Source organism: Cetorhinus maximus, chromosome 14 (assembly GCF_964194155.1).
Source record: "Cetorhinus maximus chromosome 14, sCetMax3.hap1.1, whole genome shotgun sequence".
In the NCBI taxonomy this organism is placed as follows: domain Eukaryota; kingdom Metazoa; phylum Chordata; class Chondrichthyes; order Lamniformes; family Cetorhinidae; genus Cetorhinus; species Cetorhinus maximus.
Window position 1 is genome coordinate 13582952 of NC_135892.1, and position 21741 is coordinate 13604692.

General features: G+C 42.6%; 1 protein-coding gene across 5 annotated transcripts in view; it reads left to right on the plus strand.

Annotated features, from left to right (window-relative positions):
• Positions 1 to 20715, plus strand: part of sertad2b (SERTA domain containing 2b) — a 70359-nt gene extending 49644 nt beyond the window's left edge. For 2 of the 5 annotated variants that reach the window (XM_078556519.1, XM_078556518.1), the window contains exons 2-3: positions 3648 to 3719; positions 19113 to 20715. In XM_078556519.1, coding sequence (XP_078412645.1) covers positions 19117 to 20022 — 906 coding nt within the window. In that variant the 5' untranslated portion in view covers positions 3648 to 3719; positions 19113 to 19116 and the 3' untranslated portion in view covers positions 20023 to 20715. Of the gene's footprint in view, positions 1 to 3647; positions 3720 to 10487; positions 10623 to 19112 lie in introns of those variants that run through there. The other 3 variants (XM_078556517.1, XM_078556516.1, XM_078556520.1) reach the window with 2 other exon arrangements.
• Positions 20716 to 21741: the final 1026 nt, after the last annotated feature.

Below are 21741 nucleotides of genomic sequence, written 5' to 3' on the forward strand. Positions count from 1 at the left end.
GACATCTCAAAGTGCTTTACAACCAATAAAGTACTTGGAGTGCAGTCACTGTAGGAAACAAAGTGATGTGGTAAGGATCTACCTTTTGTGATTGATTGAGGGATTAATATTGCCTAGGACATTGGGGAGGACTCCCCTGGATCCTCTTTAAGTAGAGACCATGGGATCTTTACATCTACCTGAAAGGGCTGATGGGGTCTCGGTTTAACCTCTCATCCGAAAGACAGCACCTCCAACAGTGCAGCACTCCCATGGTACTGCTTCAGAGTGTCAGCCTTGATTTTTTTTTTGTGCTCAAACCCTGGGAGTGGGACTTGACCCCAGAACCGTGTGATTCAGAAAGTGAGTGCGCTAACAACTTGGAGCCACGGTTTGCACATTTCATTTCGTTAATCCTGAAATAATCCCGCAAATGGTCGTTGGTGTGCCAGAATTCCTGCAAGCCCGTGACGCCGGGAATTTCCTTCCATTAGGAAGCGAAGGAAACTTTCTTCCCTGAGCACTGGCCCCGATCGAAGGGACCATGAGAACTGACAGAGTGGGAGAACAATATGATTTGCCAGCCCTGTTGCCTTGATTCATTATCCAGGGACTGCTTTTCAGTCTTTGTTGTTCATGTTCTCTCTCCCTCTCTCTCCCCTCTCTCTCTCTCTCTCTCTCTTTGAGGGGGAGCAGGTGCAGTGCACAAAGATGTAAACACACCTAAACCAGTTAATGGGGACTGTAACCTGTAATGAGCTATCTAAAGAGACAATGTCTTCCAAGACAGTTCACTAGCTTGGTAAACAAGCTCGTCCTGATGGCTGGTGTTGTATCCACGGTTGTATTACATTTAACAGGAAAATGAAAACTGCATTGCCAAGTTCAGATGCTGCATGGAACTGTGGTTGTGGCAACAGAATTCTCAGAAAGTGTTCCAGGAACTAAAATACAACATTAACATTTCAAAATGTTGGGGAAATTCTGATTAACTCCTCATTTTAGCAGGAACAGAGATTGCTTTATTTATATTTAATGGTGCCGGTTGAAAAGAAACTACTACAAATTGGAACCATTAGCATATTTCCTTTCCGATCCCCGCCCCCCCCCCCCCTTTTCCCAATAATTTTTATATATATATTTCTTTTCCCACCTATTTCCATTATTTTTAAATGTATTTCCGTCCATTGTTTTATCTACCTTTTAGCCTATTTTGTTCCCACCCACCCCACCCCCACTAGGGCTATCTGTACCTTGCTCGACCTGCTTTCTACCCTTAATGTCCCCATTCGCACATTTCTTAGCTAATATCACCACCGTCAACATCTCTTTGTCCTTTTGTCTAGGACATCTTTTGGTTATCTCCACCTATCACTGGCCCTCTATCCAGCTCTACCTGCCCCCATCCCCCCTTAAACCAGCTTATATTTCACCTCTTTTCTATTTGTCCTGTTGAAGAGTCATTCGGACTCGAAACGTTAACTGTGTTCCTCTCTGCAAATGCTGCCAGACCTGCTGAGTTTTTCCAGGTATTTTTGTTTTTGTCTTTAGTAATTTAATAGTACTTGTTAAATTGTTAACAATTTTAAACTATTCTTTTTGAAGTCTGTGGACTGTTTAATACGCCTTGTAAGGGTTAATCTCAGAAGATGTAAAACTGCTTAGACGCTTATTCCAACCTTGCCTATAAATACCAGTTCTTATTGCTGACAATAAAAATCCAACAAGTCACATCACCGTTTGTTTAAAGTTCGGAGTCTGACCCACTGCACTTTCCAATCATCAAATCTAACATTGTCCACATGAGATTGAACAATGTGCAGCCAGACGGGTTTTATATGTAAACTGCAGCATCAAGTGGAAAAGTAAATTCTAACCTTTTGTTGAATTTGTGAAAATACAATCATTGAGCAACAACTTACAATCAAAAACAAAAATTGCTGGAAAAACTCGGCAGGTCTGACAGCATCTGTGGAGAGAAAAACATGTCTTTCTCAATTTTTGTTTTTGTTTCAGATTTCCAGCATCCGCAGTGTTTTGCTTTTCACTTACAATCAAAATTTGAATTACATGGTGTTTGGCAAATTTTCAAATCATGGTCTTGCCTCCCTTACAGATAACGAGATGTGAATGTTCAGGAAGTAATTGGGTAAAAGTTTAGGGCCTTGTTGCATCTCAGCTCTCACACGTCCGGAGAAACTGATGGGTCTGTGAAATCCTCTGGCTGGCTTGGCGTTTTTCTGGAAGATTTGTTGATACTATGCCAGAGTTACCCCTTTGGAATTTCAAGACCATCACCTCTCCCTCGCTGCTCCGTTATCATCATCCACTATCTCTTAAATCCAGCTGGGATATAGTGTCCAATTGTGGAAGGATGTTGAGGCATCTGAGAGAGGGTGTCGAGGAGATTCTGGAGAGTGGTCCCAGGGACGAGGGGGGCTTCAGTTCATGTGGGAGAGACTGGAGAAGCTGGGATTGTTCTCCTTAGAGCAGAGGAGGTTAAGGCAGGTGTTCAAAATCATGAAAGGGTTTTGAATGAGGAGAAATTGTTTCCAGTGGCAGAACAGTAAGTAATGAGAGCAGACCGATTTAAGGTAATTGGTAAAAGAACCAGAGGTGAAGCGAAGAAAGGGCAGTGGAAGCAGTTTCAATAATAACTTTCAAAAGGGAATTGGATAATTATTTGAAGGGAGAAAAGGGGAGTGTGGCTAATTGGATAACTCTTTAAAAAGAGTCAGCAAAGGCATGATGGGCTGAATGGCCTCCTTCTGTGATGTATCATTCCATCCGTTCCAGGTTTCTCCCCCCTTGTATAAAACCCGCAACTCAAGATTTGAAATTATTTTGGATCATTGGAGTATATATTACACGTTAACACTGGCCACAAAGCTTTGTCAATTGAGCACCTATTTGAATGTCAGTCCTGGAGAACAATAGGTACACAGTTCTCAAGAGTGTGGTGTGAAAATACCCTGCTCAAATTCCTAAACTGCTGTCCCATTACACAAAGCTCCACATCGGGAGTAATAACTCTAACGAGTTAACATCACATCCATGGAACTATGGATGGAAAAAGCAGTTTTATTCCATCTTCTGATCCCATCCCAACATAGCATCTGACTTGATGAAAATCCTAGCAAATGCTGCTAGGTTTGTTTTCTTGGTGTTAATAAATATTTTGATACTTTACAATGCTGCATGCCTACACTGCTGCATGTTGCTGAATTCTTTGGTGCAGCTTATCCAACTAGGGTTAACCTTTTTCCACTCCTGACTGCCAGATATGGGATTATTAAACTAATGAAGGTCTACATTATTTAGGTTTTTTTTTAAAGTGTCAATGTTCATAACATTGCCAAACATCCTTGTGTGAATATTCTGCCCTAAGAACATAAAGTTTATCAACAGCAGGTGCTGGAGTAAGCTCACTTTTTTAAAAAAGAAACAAATTAAGATGCCTTCTACACCATCAGCCCCAAAAGTCAACATTCGGAGATTGGCATTGGTTTAGATAATGGCTGATTTGCCTCTGCTCAGCATCTCGATTGCTATTCATTATTTCTGCCCTCTAATCAATTTAATTGTTGCTAAATGAATTAAGTTACAAAAACGAGGGGGGAGGGGGAAGAAATTGACTAATTGATACATGTGAATTCTTCCATTCCCAGAGCGGATAAAGATCACATCTCCCACCTGGCTGTTTACTGAAGTTTTTCTTTGGCAGCTAAGCTCATTCTTTGGTAAGTTTCCCTCAAGAAAGAGTATCAATCATAAGATGCGAGGGTGTGTTGTTAAATACCTCAGTTTGCCAATTTAATTCACGCATAATCACAAGGTCCTGTATTAATTAGGTCTGTGGAGTAAATCCTCCTCATTATCTGTTCCTTTAAACACTGTTATTAGATTCAATCACCTACAATAATACAATAGTTGATTGTTCCTTTGTCATGTCAGTGAGCAGTGGAAACGCGTTGAGGCATCTCCCGAATAATGTTTTCATAGAAAGCCCAGGTAACATTGCACCCGACTGCACAGCCTATCTCACTGAAATCAATGTCATCATTACACAGATGAACTCCATTTACCACTGCAGCTGAGATGGAGTTGTTTATGGATTCCAGTGAAACCTGTAAATTACTGACAATCAGGTGTCAGCTGTTTTTTTATTTTTGCTGTTATTTTTACAGCCTGCGCTATGTTTGAAAATAGAGAATTTCAGTGGAATTGGGGGTTCTACCCAGCGTTTCTAATGAGAGAGAAAGTACTTTCATCCCAAGGATGGAGCTGTGGAAGGATCAATCTTAGAGAGAGTGTTCACTAGGGAACGAGCTCCCCATTCCACCATAACTGTTTCTTTGACTAAACCCACTGTTGCCACACACTTGACCTGGCAAATACTGACCCACTGTTGCCACGCACTTGACCTGGCAAATACTGACCCACTGTTGCCATGCACTGACCTGGCAAATACTGACCCACTGTTGCCACGCACTTGACCTGGCAAATACTGACCCACTGTTGCCACACACTTGACCTGGCAAATACTGACCCACTGTTGCCACGCACTTGACCTGGCAAATACTGACCCACTGTTGCCACGCACTTGACCTGGCAAATACTGACCCACTGTTTCCATGCACTGACCTGGCAAATACTGACCCACTGTTGCCACACACTTGACCTGGCAAATACTGACCCACTGTTGCCACGCACTGACCTGGCAAATACTGACCCGACCCACTGTTGCCACACACTGACCTGGCAAATACTGACCCACTGTTGCCACGCACTGACCTGGCAAATACTGACCCACTGTTGCCACGCACTTGACCTGGCAAATACTGACCCCTCAAGAACTTATCGGGGATTTGCAGAAAAGAAGCAGGAATCCCGTGATGAGTAACTCGCCTCTTGACTCCCCAAAGCCTGCCCACCATCTACAAGGCACAAGCCAGGAGTGTGATGGAATACTCTTCACTTGCCTGGATGAGTGCAGCTCCCACAACACTCAAGAAACTTGACACCATCCAGCACAAAGCAGCCCCGCTTGATTGGCACCCCACCCACCACCTTAAATATTCACTCTCTCCACCACCGATGCACAGTAGCAGCAGTGTGTACCATCTACAAGATGCACTGCAGGAATTCACTAAGCCTCCTTAGACAGCACCTTCCAAACCCACAACCACTGCCATCTCGAAGGACAAGGGCAGCAGACACATGGGAACACCACCACCTGGAAGTTCCCCTCCAAGCCACACGGCATCCTGACTTGGAAATATATCGCCGTTCCTTCACCGTCACTGGGTCAAGATCCTGGGACTCCCTCCCTAACAGCACTGTGGGTGTACCTACACCACATGGACTGCAGCAGTTCAAGAAGGCAGCTCACCACCCCCTTCTCAAGGGCAATTAGGGATGGGCAATAAACGCTGGCCCAGCCAGTGACGCCCACATCCCCATGCACGAATAAAAGAAAAGCAAGCTGGAAGGGTCAGACACTCCAACCAGGTGAATGTTCCAGATGTGACAGGCTGTGTTGTGTATTTTAAGTTATGCAAAGTGCTCAGTGCATTGAAGGCTGCTCCTAGTTCGTGACTTGAGTGTACGTGATTTCAAAGTGCTTCTTGTTACAGTTTACTACATGGATTATTTGGGGTTTCAATAAGAGTCCTTTACTTGACGGGTTTCAATGTATGACCTGGATTTTGTATTGAATATGGAGTAATTCAGACAGTAGCTTCCGGAGTTCTCACAGTTAATGGAGAAATCCCAGAGGTTGCTGTGTGAAGTTACTCCACCTCTCCACGGATAGCAGCACCATTACAATACCTCGCTGATTGAATTCTCAGGGTGTCCGTGGGCCACATGCCCACGCACTCCCCACACATGCCACGCACGCACTGCCCATTCATGCCCCTCTCCCCACACACACACATGCGCGTAGATGCACTAGGAGTATTAGCTCGCTATTTAAATTAGTCTAAATTTGGAAAATGAATCTGCTGCTGATCAATTCTGCTTTCAAACAGAATGTATTTGCTTTTGTTTTCAGTTATTTCCTTTGGTGTGGTTTGTATTTTGACTGCTTTGCTGCCGCTGCACATTGAACTCCCCAGCTCGTGTGCTGACCATCGATTTGCAGTCTGACTCTTACTGGACACTTTTTAAGCCTGAAATCTTGTGTGGCAAAGAAGCTTTAGTCAGCTCCAGTGCTGTGATTACAGCATCGTGATCTGATGGGATGTAACATTTTAGCAATTGTCCAATTTAAAGATACAGCTTATTTGCGGATTTAAACGTGGTGTTTGGGTCTCCTGGCCTTTGGATAATAGAAGGACAGTTGTTTGTGATTCGATGGCCTCACTGGAATGAACAGGAGTAATTTATTTTCAGTGCCCTCGTTGGGATTTGTTGATTGAAACCAAACATGAACTTGGAACCCATTTGTAAGAGTTAACATGATGTTGACTCCAGAACACGAAGAATTCCGCATGCACACGCCTCACACGTACCCCCCCACATGTACGAGCGCGCGGAACCCTGACGCGCACAGATATCTCAGGCAGGAAAGTTCTAAAACCCCATAAACAGAGAAGCAAAGCCCTGAATCGTATTAATGATGGTGTGAACTCTGAGAGAAAGCTGCAGGGATAATGCCTGGCACTGGCTTTAATGAAAACAGGCTGGTGATGTTGGTGATGGAGAGCTAAGAAGCTTGGGAAAGTGGAGGGGAAAAACTTTTGAGAAGTGAAGTGTTCTTCAGCTCCCACCACGTCAGTCAGCTGCAGTAGTTCAAAACCATCCATTATTTGTGTACTCAGTAGTTTTGAAGATCCAAAAGATTGTACGCGACCAAGTCAGGCTGAACCTGCTGCCCAAGGACATCGTGATCAGAAACTTATCAGAAGCGATTTGAAATGGATGTTTAGATCCAAAAATGTGATCACTCTGAACACTGAACTCGGTGCAGAGTGACCCAATGGCCCAGTCAACACCACCCGGTGTGTCAGAGTCATCTCAGCCACAGAAGGAGGCCACTTGCTTGTGAGTACGAGTTAAGTATGTGCTGAAGCACTGTTGCATGTACTAGGAACAGGAGGAGGCTATTCAGCCCCTCAAACCTATTCTACCATTCGGTTAGATCATAGATGATCTGCATCTTAACTCCGTTTACCTGCCTCAATCGTCTAAATGTCAATACCCTTGCACAACAAAAATGTACCAGTTTCGATTGTGAAATTTCCAATTGAGCCCCGTCTCAGCAGAGAGAGAGAGAGAGAGAGAAGGAGAAGGTTCCATATTCCCACCCCTTTTCATGTGAAGAAATGATTCTGACATCACCATGGAATGGTTTTAATTTAAAGATTATGTTTCCTTTTCCTAGTTTTTTTTCCCCCCCCCCTCACCAGATGAAATCAATTATTTACCTCATAAATCTCTTCAGTTGAGCTTAACGTTTCTACAATTTAATTGATTCTAACGAACAGATGAACCATTTGATCATAAATGCATTTTCTAACCTTTACAGCAGGTGTGGAGTGACATCGGTGTACAATAGAAGCTAAGACTTTAGGGTCGCTACCTGATTTCACCACAGATAGAACTAGTTAGTATAGTCCTACCGTGCCATTCAGTACTCGCGTATTACAGTAAACTACTGCAAAATCCGCGGCAGAATTGAAACACAACCTCAACAACACCAACTTACATTTATATAGCACCTTTAACATAATGAAAAGTCCCATGGTGCTTCACACAGGAGCATTGTAAAACATGTGACACTGAGCCACATAAGGAGATATTAGGTCAGCTGACCCAAAAGCTTGGTCAAAGAGGTCGGTTTTAAAGGAGTGTCTTCAAGGAGGAAAGTGAGGTAGAGAGGGGAGAGATTTAGGGAGGGAATTCCAGAGCTTGGAGCCCAGGCAATTGAGGGCACGGCTGCCGATGACAGAGCGATTAAAATCAGGGATGCACAAGAGGCCAGAATTAGAGGGGCGTAGGTATTTTCGAGGGCTGTGGGGTTGGAGGTTAGAGAGATGGGGAGAGGAGAGGCCATGGAGGACTCTGAAAACCAGGATGAGATTTTGAAAATCAAGTTGTTGCTTGAGTGGGAGTCAGTGTAGGTCAGCGGGCACAGGGAATGGGAATAGAGAATGGGACAAGGTGCGAATTAAGACACCGGGAGCAGAATTTCACAGAGGGTAGAATGTGGGAAAGCAGCCAGGAGTGCGCTGGATTACCCAAGTCCGGAGGTAACAAAGGGATGGTGAGGGTTCAGTTACAGATGACTGAGACATGGGCAAAGTCGGGCAATGTTGCAGAGGTGGACGTTTAGGGAAATGTACCCTTACACATTAGCAAATAAAATTAGTGTTGGTCCAACACAAAGACCTAGTTGCATGACAAAGAGAGTGAGTATAAGGTTAAAAACCTGATAATCCAAAGGTTATAAATAAACTGTCCAATCTTGGTCAATAGTTCAAGGATAAACTGTACAAGAGAAAATTGAAGAGTTTAGAAAAATCCCTTTGGACATCATAGGCTTGACTGGAGTTCCTGAGGTGAGTTTATAGTTCTGGTACCTGAATCTGCATCTGAAGTGCTGTAACCTGCAAGGCTATGGACCTGGCCTATCCCTCGCATCCTTTTTAAATAATGGCACAACAGTCGCAGACCTCCAATCCTCTAGGACCGTGCCTAGTGAGGATTGGAAAATGATCCTCGGAGCATCTGCTATTTCCTCCCTGGTTTCCTTTAACAGCCTGGGATACAATCCATCTGGCCCTGGTGATTTATCCACCTTCAAGGATGTCAGTCCCTCCAGTACTTCCTCTCTCACTATGCTTATTGTATCTAATAGTTCACACTCCTCCTTAACTAGAATGTCTGCATCACCCCTCTCCTTAGTGAAGACAGAGACCAAGTACTCATTGAAGACCCTGCCCACATCTTCTACATCAACGCACAAGTTACCATTTACATCTCTGATAGGCCCGACCCTTTCCTTAGTTACCCTTCTGCTCCTAATGTACTGGTAAACATCTTTGGGTTTTCTTTGATTTTTACCTGCCAACATTTTTTCGAATCCTCTTTGCTTTCCTAATTTCCATTTTTACTTCACCCCTGTACTTTCCTTACTCCTCTAGGCTTTCTGCAGCATTAAGCTTTTTGTGACTGTCATAAGCTCTCTTTTTCTGCTTTTTCTTGCCCTGTATGCTTCTGGATAACCAGTGGGCTCTAGATTTGGCAGTACCAGCATTTTTCTATGTGGGGACATGTCTACACTGTGCCCATAGAATATCACCTTTGAATGCCTCCCACTAATTTGACACCATTTTCCTTTTCCAGTAGCTGTATCCAGTCCGCTCTCACCAGCTCACCTCTCAGCTTTCTAAAATTTGTCTTCCCCCAATTTAGAACTTTCACTCCTGTTCTATCTTTGTTCTTTTCCATAATGATGCTGAATCTAACTATATTATGGTCACTGTCTCCAAAATGGTCCCCCACTGCTACTTCATCTACTTGCCCAGCTTCATTTCTTAAGCTTAAATCTAGAATTGCACTCCCTCTTGTTGGGCTTGTTACGTGCTGGCCAAAAAGGTTCTCTTGAATGCAGTTCAAGAATTTTGCGCCTTCCGTGCTCTTCACACTGTTCGTGTCCCCACTGATATTAGGGTGGTTGAAGTTCCCAACTATTATTGCCCTATTGTTTTTGCACTTCGAAATCTGTCTACATATTTGCTCTTCTAGCTCCCTTGCACCATTTGGGGGTCTATAGTACACTCCTAGTAGTGTGTCTGCCCCTTTTTTTATTTCTTTGATCAATCCAAATAATGTCTTTCTTTCAGCAAAGAAACAGGCCATTCAGCCCAACTGGTCCATGCTGGTGTTTGTTCCACATGAGCCTTCTCTGACCCCTGTTCATCACCACCCTATCAGTAGGCTTCCCCTTAAATATATCGATACTATTCGCCTCAACCACTCGCAGTCACAGCGAGTTCCACATTCTCTCCACTCTCCAGGTCAAGAATTCTCTTGAATTCCCAGTTGGATTTATTGGGGACTATCTGATATTGAAGGCCCCGAGCTCTGGCCCCTCCTCTGCTGCTTGAAGCATTGTCTCTATGCGACTCAATCAAACCCTTTCTGAATGTTAAATCTGTTGCTTGCTGCAATGTCTGGGAGATAAATCTTTATTGCCTTGAGGCACCCTACACACCTCTGTAGGATTGGTTGCACACACCAATGTGAATATGGATTTTTTTTTAAAGTCTACACACCAGCGACCATGAGAAACACTCTGACACTCTTGTGTCTTGTATTGTGAGAAGTTTGAAACTCTGGGGATTTTAAGTTAATGTGTGTGTGTGTGTGTGTGCGAGTATCTTTCTGCTGTTAGATCTGAGTCATACAGGGTGTTGGCCACTCCTCCTTATACTCTTACAACCATTTGAGTTTCAGCAGCAACATGTGTGAATAACTTGTAAAAAATGTGCAGCATGTATGTGCAGGGTGGGGTAGCAAGAGATTTCTCTGCTACTGTAGTAACCTAGCTAATTTAACCACTGGCTGAGATTTCTTCTTAAAAGAAATCTTATCAGGGGAAAGCTGAATGAAGAGGTCGGCTGCTGGTGCAGGAAGTAAGTTTTGTAACGATGATCTATGTCTGTTTTCTCACTTTGTGTAAGAGATGAATTGTTGGTAATAGAAGCAGCCTAACAGTTGTCTCTGAAATTTAAACCCTTTCACTTTTTGAATGGTTGCGGGCTCAGAGTGAGGGTGGAATTCTTTAATATCTGAGTGACAGATATTCTTTAATATCTGAATTTCCTCCAAACTGGTCCCGCTGTAAACCCACCTGAAGGGCAGCAGAATCTGATTTTCACACCAACTCCGGCTTTATTGAAGTAGCCCTGAGAAGAGGAGTTTGTGAAGGAGCAGTTTGCCTGGCAGAATTGTAACTCCTCCAGTTCCAATTGAATTTGTTGACTTTTTTTTAAATTTTACAACCAGCTTTCAGTCTAGGAGTTAGCTTGTAGCTCTTGACAGAAGACCAGACTGTTAGTTTGATGGTTAGTTAGTTATTTGGTTAATTCGTTGTTTGGTTAGTTAGTTTATGTACAAGGAATCATACGTTGCACTAAAGTTATAAGCAGCAGTTTAAAATGTCCAGGAAGCTAATGTTGAAATTTGTTAATTGGCTATGTCACCTCCTGAAGCCGCTTAGCTTCTGCTCAGAAAGCTTCACATTTTCTATGTTCTGTTTTGTAACTGCTGGCTGTTTCACTGACTTATTAAGATCAGTTTTGAAAATAGTTTGCAATGACAGATAAATTTAAAATAGAATCATAGAAAGCTGACAGAACAGAAAGAGGCCACTCTGCCCATCGTGTCTGCGCCAACAGAAAATGAGCCCCCCCCACCTCCAGCCAAATCCCACTCCCCAGCGTTTGGTCCGTAGCCCTGCAGGTTTCGGCACTTGAGGCGTATGTCCAGACACTTCGTAAATGAGTTGAGGGTTTCTGCCTCTACTACCCTTTCAGACAGTGAGTTCCAGACTCCCTCTGGGTGAAAATGCTTTTTCCCCATCTCCCCTCTAATCTTTCTGCCAATCACTTTAAATCTATGCCTCCCCCTCGTCACTGACCCCTCTGCTACAGTTAGCAGGCCCTTCCCATCCACTCTATCCAGGCCCCTCACACAATGTTGTACATCTCAATCAAACCTCCCCTCAGCCTCCCCTGTTCCAAGGAGAACAACCCCAGCCTATCCAGTCTTTCCTCATAGCTGCAATTTTTCAGTCCTCGCAATGCCCTCGTAAATCTCCTCTGTACCCTCTCGAATGCAATTACATCCTTTCTCTAATGAGGTGACCAGAACTGCGCACAGTGCTCAAGTTGTGGACTAGCTAATGATTTATACAGTTCCAGCATAACCTCCCTGCTACACCTTGGCTGATAAATGAAAGGATTCCACGGGCAAGATTTTACATCCTGCAGGCGGGCGTGTGCCTGACCCGATCGGGCGTAGAGTCTCTCACAATGACATCGGGCAAGCGTTCCAACGTCTCTGAGCACTCGCTCGATATTACGGTCGGTGAGTGCGTGAAAGAGTCAGCAGTGTGCCCGCCGACAATTAAGAGGCCCATTAAAGCCCTTAAATGGTTGAAAGCTATTTTTTTGCTGCCCGTCCAACCTGACGGCTGACGGGCAGGTGAATCAGCCAGGCGGCCTTTGGATTTTTTAATGAAACCTCATCCACGGGCAGGATGAGATTTCCAGCAGTTATTTTTTTTAAAAAATTTTTTTTACACGTCATTTTTAATATGTCCCAGTTCATGTGACTGAGTCACTACCCTCACCAATCCTTCTTGTTACTTCCTCAAAAAATTCAATCAAATTAGTCAGACATGACTTTCCCTTAACAAATCCCTGCCTTTCTAAGTGATGGTTTATCCTGTTCCTCAGAATTGATTCCAATAATTTGCCCACCACCGAGGTTAGACTGACTAGCCTGTGATTAATCAGTCTATCCCTCACTCCATTTTAAACAAAGGTACAACATTAGCAGACCCTGTCAATCCTCCAGCACCACAGCTGTATCCAGTGAGGATTGGAAACTGATGGCCAGACTCTCTGTAATCTCCTCCCTGGCTTCTTTTAACAGCCTGGGGTACATTTCATCTGGCCCTGGTGATAGGTGTGACATTGTAATGTGAACACACGTACCAGGTTTTGGTTTGTTGAATTCTTATTTTTTCCTATACACCTGATATGAATATTTATTTAATGACAAAGATGCTTCAATTGGTGTTTAGAGTAAAATTTCTGCATTAATAATTGAACTCCTAACAGTCTATCAACCTAAAATGCAGTGTTTCGGTTCAATTCATCGGTCTGTTGCTTAAAAGTGCCACTATCACGACTGCACTAGGGATCATCACCGGGAAGCTTGTCTCCCGCTCCAGTTGGATCATGTTGCCTAGAGGCAAACACCAATAGGCTTATCCCAAATTCTGCAGTAGTAATGACAGCGAAACTGTCAGCATCGGTCATTACTCCACTAAAATTGACAGCAGCTTCTGGAGTCCGCACATGCCCAGATGAACATTGGAATCCGAAGTTGCGGTCAGTGATTCTACCTCTGACCTTAGGGTGCACTATTTATATCATCCCAGACCTCCATCATGTAGAAATCACTGATCTGATGGAACTTGTCCTTTTACACTCTTTGTCTTGCTGTAAAAATTTTTGTGAAAGTTGCACTTTGTTGTCACTGGGATTTTTTTTTTTTAAAAGCTTGGAATTTATATAGCACCTTTCACGACTACTGTATGTCTCAGCACTTTATAACCAATAAAGTATTTTTGTAATGTAGTCACTGTTGTAATGTAGGAAATGTGATAGCCAATTTGTGCACAGCAAGCTCCCACAAACAGCAATGTGATAATGACCAGATAACCTATTTGTGTGATGTTGATTGAGGGTAAATTTTTGACCAGGGCACTTACGTTTGCAGAATGTCAAATTTCTCCATTACAATAAAATTTTGCATTTAAGTTTTTCAAAGTTTGTTTAGTTTCTGGTATTTCAGCTTCCACTTTAATGCCATGTGTACATCCCTAGAATTTAGTTCAGTCTTCGTAAAAATTTAATTAAAAGTGAAAGGATTCAGTTTACTTCCTGATTTGCTGCCTGTGAGAATGCACCAATGTGATTGGCCGCTCAACCTGATGATGCTATCACCATTGCTGAATTCCTGGAGATCCCCTTGACTTTATGTCAGATTCAAGCCGTTGTCAGGAAAGGGGAAACCCATGCCACAGGGATCACTAGGTTGCTGTGGACAGCTTCCTGCACGGTCAGCAGCGAGTACCCCACTTCATCGCTGACCGTTAAATCCAGATTATTATGTCGACCCCCAGGGATGGAAGTGAGGACAAACTGCTTTATTGTCTAGCACAGCTGCTTTAATTTAAACATTTTAACGGTGAAGTTTTCGCTTTGAGCGCAGTTGGGGAAATTTTGTCCAAAATGTCCTTGAAATTATGTGGGTCAGGCTACCAATGAAATTATTACCTTGAAATTATGCAAGTTGGGTTACCAATCATGTGTCTGCTGAAATAAATTTACATAATCACCAAAGTAAGATCCAACATGAACCAGTACACACTGATGGTGTAATAGAACAGAATTGTTTTCTTCTTTATTAATTCCATGAACAACCATTTCTTGATGTATTTGAGTGGTAACTGAACGCTGTTTGAATACAGCTGAAAATGGGGATTAATTAGAAATAAATATCTTTTAATCAGTGACTGCAAATGACCCGATTTGAAATCGCTGAAAATGTTTTGAGAAGAACACTACACTGAACCATCGACTAGTTCCATTGGTGTGCACTGGTCTGTTTTAGCAAAGTAAATTTTTTTTTTGATATGAGAAATGGTTTGAAAAGTGCTGATCATTGCCTCTGTGCTGAAGATTATGGGCACAGTATGAACAGCACCCCCCCCCCCCCCCCAAAACCCCCCCAGGCCTGCAGAATCAGCAGTGTTGCCCTGGGGCGGGGGGGTGACCGATTTTATGTTTAGGGAACATAGCAGATGAAATTAGGCGTTAAGATAGACAGCTCCTCCTGTGCTGAACATAATTGTCACATACCTCTAACATGACTAATCAAATTTACACCATTTCCAAGAGGAGATCTGGGACATAATTATTCAGTTTAATTTCAGGAAGGCTCTTAGTGTGAATAATACTCATTCCACCCGCTTTCAAGTCATTTGTTGCTTTTTGGATTGCGACAAGCTTTAGTTTGATCAGCTTTGTCTAGCCTTCCTGTTTTCTAAAAGCTAATGGCTCCAAGTTAAGATTTCTCGGTGAGAATATGATTCAGCTTTTCTCAATTTACTGACTTTTCCAAAATGTTACACTTTCCTGTTGGGAGTTTCTCCTCTGTGAGGAAAAGTGGAATAATTCTTCTCGAGGTGGTGATTATGGTAAATTGTCCTGAATTATCTGAAAATTTCCCCATTGCTTCCACCCAAAAAATAAGCACCTAGATGTGTGTTTAGTGGAAAAGCCATTGATGATGGAACCAAGCTTCCTTGAACTATTTAAAATGTAACAGGTGAATTGAAGAGTGTGTCTCCAATAAACAAGAAGTATCAATTAAAGTTAACAATGATGCTGAAAATGTTCTTTTGAAATACACAAATGGAGATTCCTTGAGTTGATGAAACCAAGCATATGGGTTGGGATCTTCCCTCATGCACCGTGTCTGCAGCATGACCTTGGCTGATGCAGCATAGGCTAATTTGTCTGCTGCAGAACATTGACCAGGGCCACCTGTGTCCTGGCTACAGGATTTATTGATGCCAATCGCAAGAATCTGAGGATTTGTATCTCTACTGAGTGTCTGAGTTCACACATACTCTCCAACAGTGAAAGGATGAGGATCATTGGTTGTCTAAGTACCGTACTTCTCTCACAGAGAGAACTCCAGCGGATTGCTCACTAGCACATTCCATGTCTGCAACATGCAAGGCAGCCCTTCAACAACCATCACAAGATGAGTCTTTTGTTTAGTTCCTTCTTTAACAGAAAACATTCAGGTGACACCTGAATAATTTCAATGATGAGCTTTTTAAAATTCTATCATGGGATGTGGGCTTCGCTGGCTGGGTCAGCATTTATTGTCCATCCCTAGTTGCCCTTGAGAAGGTGGTGGTGAGCTGCCTTCTTGAACCGCTGCAGTCCATGTAGTGTAGGAACACCCACAGTGCTGTTAGGAAGGGAGTTCCGGGATTTTGACCCAGAGACAGTGAACGAATGGCGATATATTTCCAAGTCAGGATGGTGAGTGGTTTGGAGAGGAACTTGCAAGTGATGGTGTTCCCATGTGTCTGCTGTCCAATCACAGAATCAATCTAATGTTAACCATTATGTTCTGAATTTTGAAGCACAGGCTGGTTGAGTACAGTCAGTACTCTGCCTGTTGTGAGCAGCCGAAGGGACATGCTGTTTGATATGATCCGTCAGTCCTTGGGACAAACAGCTATACAATCCTGCAATTGGGCAGCACTTACTGAACAATCCCAAGTGTGCTATGACTTACACTAACAGCCAATTAAAGTCGGGCTTACGCTGTGGCTCACTTACACTTGCTAGAAGTTACGTATATTCATATGCAGGGTCCTGTCCTCTGCAGGAAAAAGGAACGTGTCCAGACATTGCACCTTTTTTGAATATCAGGGTTTTGCTCAGCCATCCCTCCCTTTAGTATCCCGTGAGAATTTTAGTTTCTAAATTCTGGTACCAATTTGATGCTGTTTGTGAGAGCGAGACGTCTGCGTAACATGTAAATGCAAGTGAAGCTTTTCAGTATTTCCAGGTTCAAAAGCTTGTTTCTGAGTAGATTAGCTCCTTGGAACTTGAGATGGCTTCCTTTTGCACTCCAGTAGCCCCACATCAGCTAATAGAGCTGCTGTATTTCTGGAAGAATCTCTTTCTACGCATTTCTCCTTTGTTTGGTCTCCTGCTGCCCATGTTGTAGGCAGTGATAAAGCTAACACATACCAGCACACTTTTTCTGGGAACACTGTGAGCCATCCATGCTTTACACAACTCTCTTTTTGCAGAATGTTCACCTGTGACTCTATGAGCTTCAGATTTTACAATGAAGTCCGAGAATGAAGTGAAATGTTCCTTTGTCAGTGTGGGAGGGCACATGAGCATCGCAAAAAGTGCATTGGTCCTGCTCTAGTGAGACTCTGTGTATATCATTATTGAATACAAGCTTGCTTCATGTAGATAATCAGTACGGAGTCCAGGTGTTGGGAAATATTTAAGGAAGATTAGGAATGTTCCTTTGGTCATTCCAGCAGCAGTATCATTGCCTAGAGGACATTTCATCAAATAAGAGAAATACTAAAAGCAACTTTCAATTAGGTTCAAAAATCTTTTTCAATTAGGGTACCTTTTAAATCATCCTTTCTGAAGCAATGATAAATTGATTTTAAAAGTTTCTAATTGCACACTTCTTTCTGATTTTTAAAATTCATTAATGGGATGTGGGCTTCGCTGGCTGGGCCAGCATTTATTGCCCATCCCTAATTGCCCTTGAGAAGGTGGTGGTGAGCTGCCTTCTTGAACCGCTGAGGTCCATGTGGTGTAGGTACACCCACAGTGCTGTTAGGCAGGGAGTTCCAGGATTTTGACCCAGCGACAGTAAAGGAACGGTGATATATTTCCAATGAAGGGTGCTTGTTCCCATCTGTCTGCTGCCCTTGTCCTTCTAGATGGTAGTGGTTGTGAGTTTGGAAGGTGTTGTCGAAGGAACCTAGGTGAATTCCTGCAGTGCACCTTGTAGATGGTACACACTGTATGTTGGTGGCAGAGGGAATGTTTGTGGATGGGGTGCCAATCAAGTGGGCTGCTTTGTCCTGGATGGTGTCAAGCTTCTCGTGTTGTAGGAGCTGCATTGATCCAGGCAAGTGGGGAGTGTTCCATCACACTCATGACTTGTGCCTTGTGTATGATGGACAGGCTTTGGGGAGTAAGGAGGTGAGTTACTCGCCACAGGATTCCTAGCTCCTGACCTGCTCTGGCAGCCACTGTATTTATATGGCTAGCCCAGTTCAGTTTCTGATCAATGGTAACTCTCAGGATGTTGATAGTGGGGGGGTTCAGCAATGGTAATGCCACTGGAGATGGCCATTGCCTAACAGTTGTGTGGCGCGAATGCTACTTCTGAGCCAAAGCCTGGATATTGTCCAGGTCTTGCTGCATTTGAACATGGACTGCTTCAGTATCTGAGGAGTCGCGAATGGTGCTGAACATTATGCAATCATCAGCGAACATCCCCACTTCTGACCTTATGATGGAAGGAAGGTCATTGATGAAGCAGCTGAAGGTGGTTGGGAAAATATCATATATCAAATGCCATATATGGCAATATTGTGAAGCTTATCAATAATGGCATTAAAATAAATCCATCAATAATCAGATGTCAATATCGCAGCAGAATTCTGTGTAAAATTACCCATTCAGAAGGTATTTTCCCAACTATATCTGGACATTTTTGCAAAGTTAGTGTTCAGCAGCAGAATTTTTTCTTAAATTTCTAATGTTAATTCTGGTTGAACAATTATTTATTGGCCCTAAAAAAACACAGGTTATTAGCAACAGATTACATGGTTCTTGTATATAAATCATTAATCAAATGTGAAGTGCTTTGGGACATTCTGACCGTGTGTTACAAAATGTTATGCAAATACAGTTTCATTCTCTTCCAATGTTTGGTAATGATACTAAATGTGTTTTACTAGGAGATGTTCTGCTTTGGTATAGCTAGTTTAAATCAGTACTGATGGGTGTAAATAACCTGTTAGGTACAACTGGTTTAAATCAGTACTGATGGGTGTAAGTAACTAGTCTGAGATGGACCAATTGATTCCCATATTGCTTCCTTGTGAATGAGTTTAGTACATATAAACCAGTAGGATTCATTGAAACCCTGCCGGCTGTGTGTATACCTCTTAGCTTTTACATAAATTGATATTAATTCCATGCAATCGACTGCAAATCTTCTTGGGTTGTGATTAGCAATCTCTCACCATGAGGCTAATTGTGAATTGGTGAATTCGAACACAGTTGAACTCAAGTGTACAAAAAAAACCTCAATTAGAAATTGCTCCCTATTAGTCTGTGTGTTGTGAAATGATTTTTAAAGTTTCAGATGATTCCTCAGCGTCAGATTTGTGTTTGATAACCACTGTATCTGACTCACTGTATTTAAATTGCATCTGTACATCAATTAATTCTTGGCACTGAGGTTAATTCCAGCTGTGATCAGACTGGGATTTGAGTTTTGGAGCTGTGGTCTGTACAAAGCTGTACCTTTCCCCACTAGGGAATTGGGGATTTGTTAGTTTTTATCTGGATCCAGATAGAAACTATTATAAATTAACCTTTTAATAAATTGCAGCGTTTTGTTACAGGTTTACAACAGTTTTACCCACTTTACTCTTTATTTTCCCAGTATGCATTTAAATTCAGAGTTTGATTTTCTTAAGCGTATGTTTTGCAGTGAATCTGTTTAAACAGCTAGTTTTTATTTTCTTTCAGATATATGTTGGCGAAAGGAGCAAAACGAAAGTTTAGTGAACATGAAGATGGGGTGGAAGGCAAAATGTCCTGTGGGCATGGCCCTTCTAAGGTGTCGTACACCTTGCAGCGTCAAACTATCTTCAACATTTCCCTCATGAAACTTTACAACCAGCAGCCGCTAATGGAGCCCAGCTTGCAGAAGACAGTATTAATTAACAATATGCTGAGACGGATTCAGGAGGAACTGAAACAGGAAGGCAGCTTAAGACCAATGTTCATTGCCCCTTCTCAGTCCAGTGACACACTCAATGATAACTACCGAGAGGTTCAGCCTGCCTTCAACCATCTTCCTGCTCCTCCGGTCCAGGTGACTAGCTTAGCAAGCACTACATCTCCAGACTCCTGTCTGACTCCAGCCTCCATACTCGAGGAAGATACCTTTAGCAGCTGCCAGACTGTTGAACTGGGCGCAAGCAAATCGCAGAACCATTCGCCGAAAGATAGTTTCTCTTCGGCCTTGGATGAAATTGAGGAGCTGTGTCCATCTTCGGCCATCGCTGACTCAAAGAACTGTAAAGGTGCCTCGAGTGAGGGTAGCAGTGAAAAACCTGAAGAGAGTCAAGAGGACAGACCATCTGAGACCAGGTTCACAGACGCATTACCAGGCAACTTTGAGATCACCACCACAGGCTTCTTAACAGATCTGACACTTGATGATATCTTATTTGCAGACATTGACACCTCCATGTATGACTTTGATCCTTGCACATCCACCACCGGATCGAGCTCAAAAATGACTGCAGTCACAGCCGATGACATTTTGAAAACCTTATCTCCCTACAGTAACCAATCAGTGACTCCAAATCAGCCTTTCAAAATGGACCTTGCAGAATTGGACCACATAATGGAGGTTCTTGTTGGGTCTTGATATGTCCAAAAAAAAGACTAGATTTTGATACACTATTTACAGATAACATTCGTGTAATTATCGTTTTAAATGTGATGGAGTCATTGCAAATTCTGTGCATGCATTTTTGCTTGCCTCTATACGATAACAATTATGCTAGACATTGTTTGCTATAGAGTTGGGAACATCTTCATCTGTGTCTGTCCTCTTGTAAACTTTTAAATGTTTTATTCACCGCCATTCTCTCACTGAAAGAGCTATGAATACTTGCCCTAGACGAGGATTGTCTTCGGAGAGAGTGTGTGATGTGTTAATTCTGCAACATTGTGCAATGTGTACACTGAGCACAAAGGGCATGTCAAAAATATGATGAAATGTGTACATATGGTTTTCTTTTTTTTAAACGGTAAGCCAGAGTCTAAACATTTTTCTTGTTGTCTTTAGTTCAGCTGTTCATTCATTACTAACTGACCATTGCTCTTTTAAACCTGTGCTCTGAGTTTATTTTGTATTTTTGTACAGGATTGGCAATTAACTATATTCTTTTCTAAAAGACTTTTTTTATACACCGAGATAGCTATTTTGCTAGGATGTGCTGTCACAACACTCTAAAGTTCAGATGAACAAGAGTAACTTGTACTTTTATACAAAAAGATAAACTGAATGTTCGTGTAGCAGGTGCAAGGGGAATATTAAAGCAACTGGGATCGGCAACAGGATCGAAGACAGTATGCATTCAATTAAAGAGAGGAGGATCTGTACTTAAAACTAACTGTATTCTTGAGAATGGACCTTGGTATGAATAATTGTGGTTCCCTTCACAGCATATTTACCAGAACCCTTAATGTATCCACTTAGAACATTAACAATATGCTCTGTGGAACTATGCTTCAGTATCCTGTCTGGTTCAAAGCTATAGTAGTCGACCTACAAACGCAGATTTTGCTGGAGGAACCTTTTACCGGTTAGGTAGACTCATACAACTTCGGCATTAACATTTTAGTCCTGGAAACTCGAGCTGATGATAATGGTGCAGTGAGAGGAGAGCAGGGCAACCTGGGGAAACTCCACCAGCGACAGGACCAACGATCTATTTCCTTAACCAATGAGGGGGAATAAACAGGAAGGGTGGTGAATTGGAGTTGGGTGAATTTGATGCCAAACCAGGTACAGAAAGAGAAATCCAGAAAGGGAAAGAAAGATTAGATTCGGAGAGAGGAAAAAAGGCGCCAAGGAGAAGTACCTAAGGAAAAAAAAATATTGAATTTAAAATGAGACATTTTTAAATTCTAATAAAATTCACAACCTGAAGGAGTGAGATTCCATACTAAGAATTGTTCATTAAAAGTCTGTAACAATTATCATGTTGTTAAAAGAATACTTAATTTTCTGTGAGTTTAATGGGCAATTAATGCTCAAACGTAGTAATTTCATGAGGTTGAGGACAAGGTGCTGTTTTCGCGGAACTATTGGGTGATACAAACCTCCTGGCCACTTGCAATTGACGGGGAATCCCCTCCTCGCCATGGGTTGTGATGTTAATGGTGTGCATCGTTCACAAGCCGTTCATTATTTATTCAGCAAAAACCTGGGTCACGATTGTGATTTTTTTTTCCCCCCTAATTATTCCCCATCCTCCTCTCGATCTATTTACACTCGAGTAGAAGCTGTCCCAGTGCTACTTACACCACAACACACCCAGTTTACATCATCCTTTGCGACATTATATAACCATGGGGG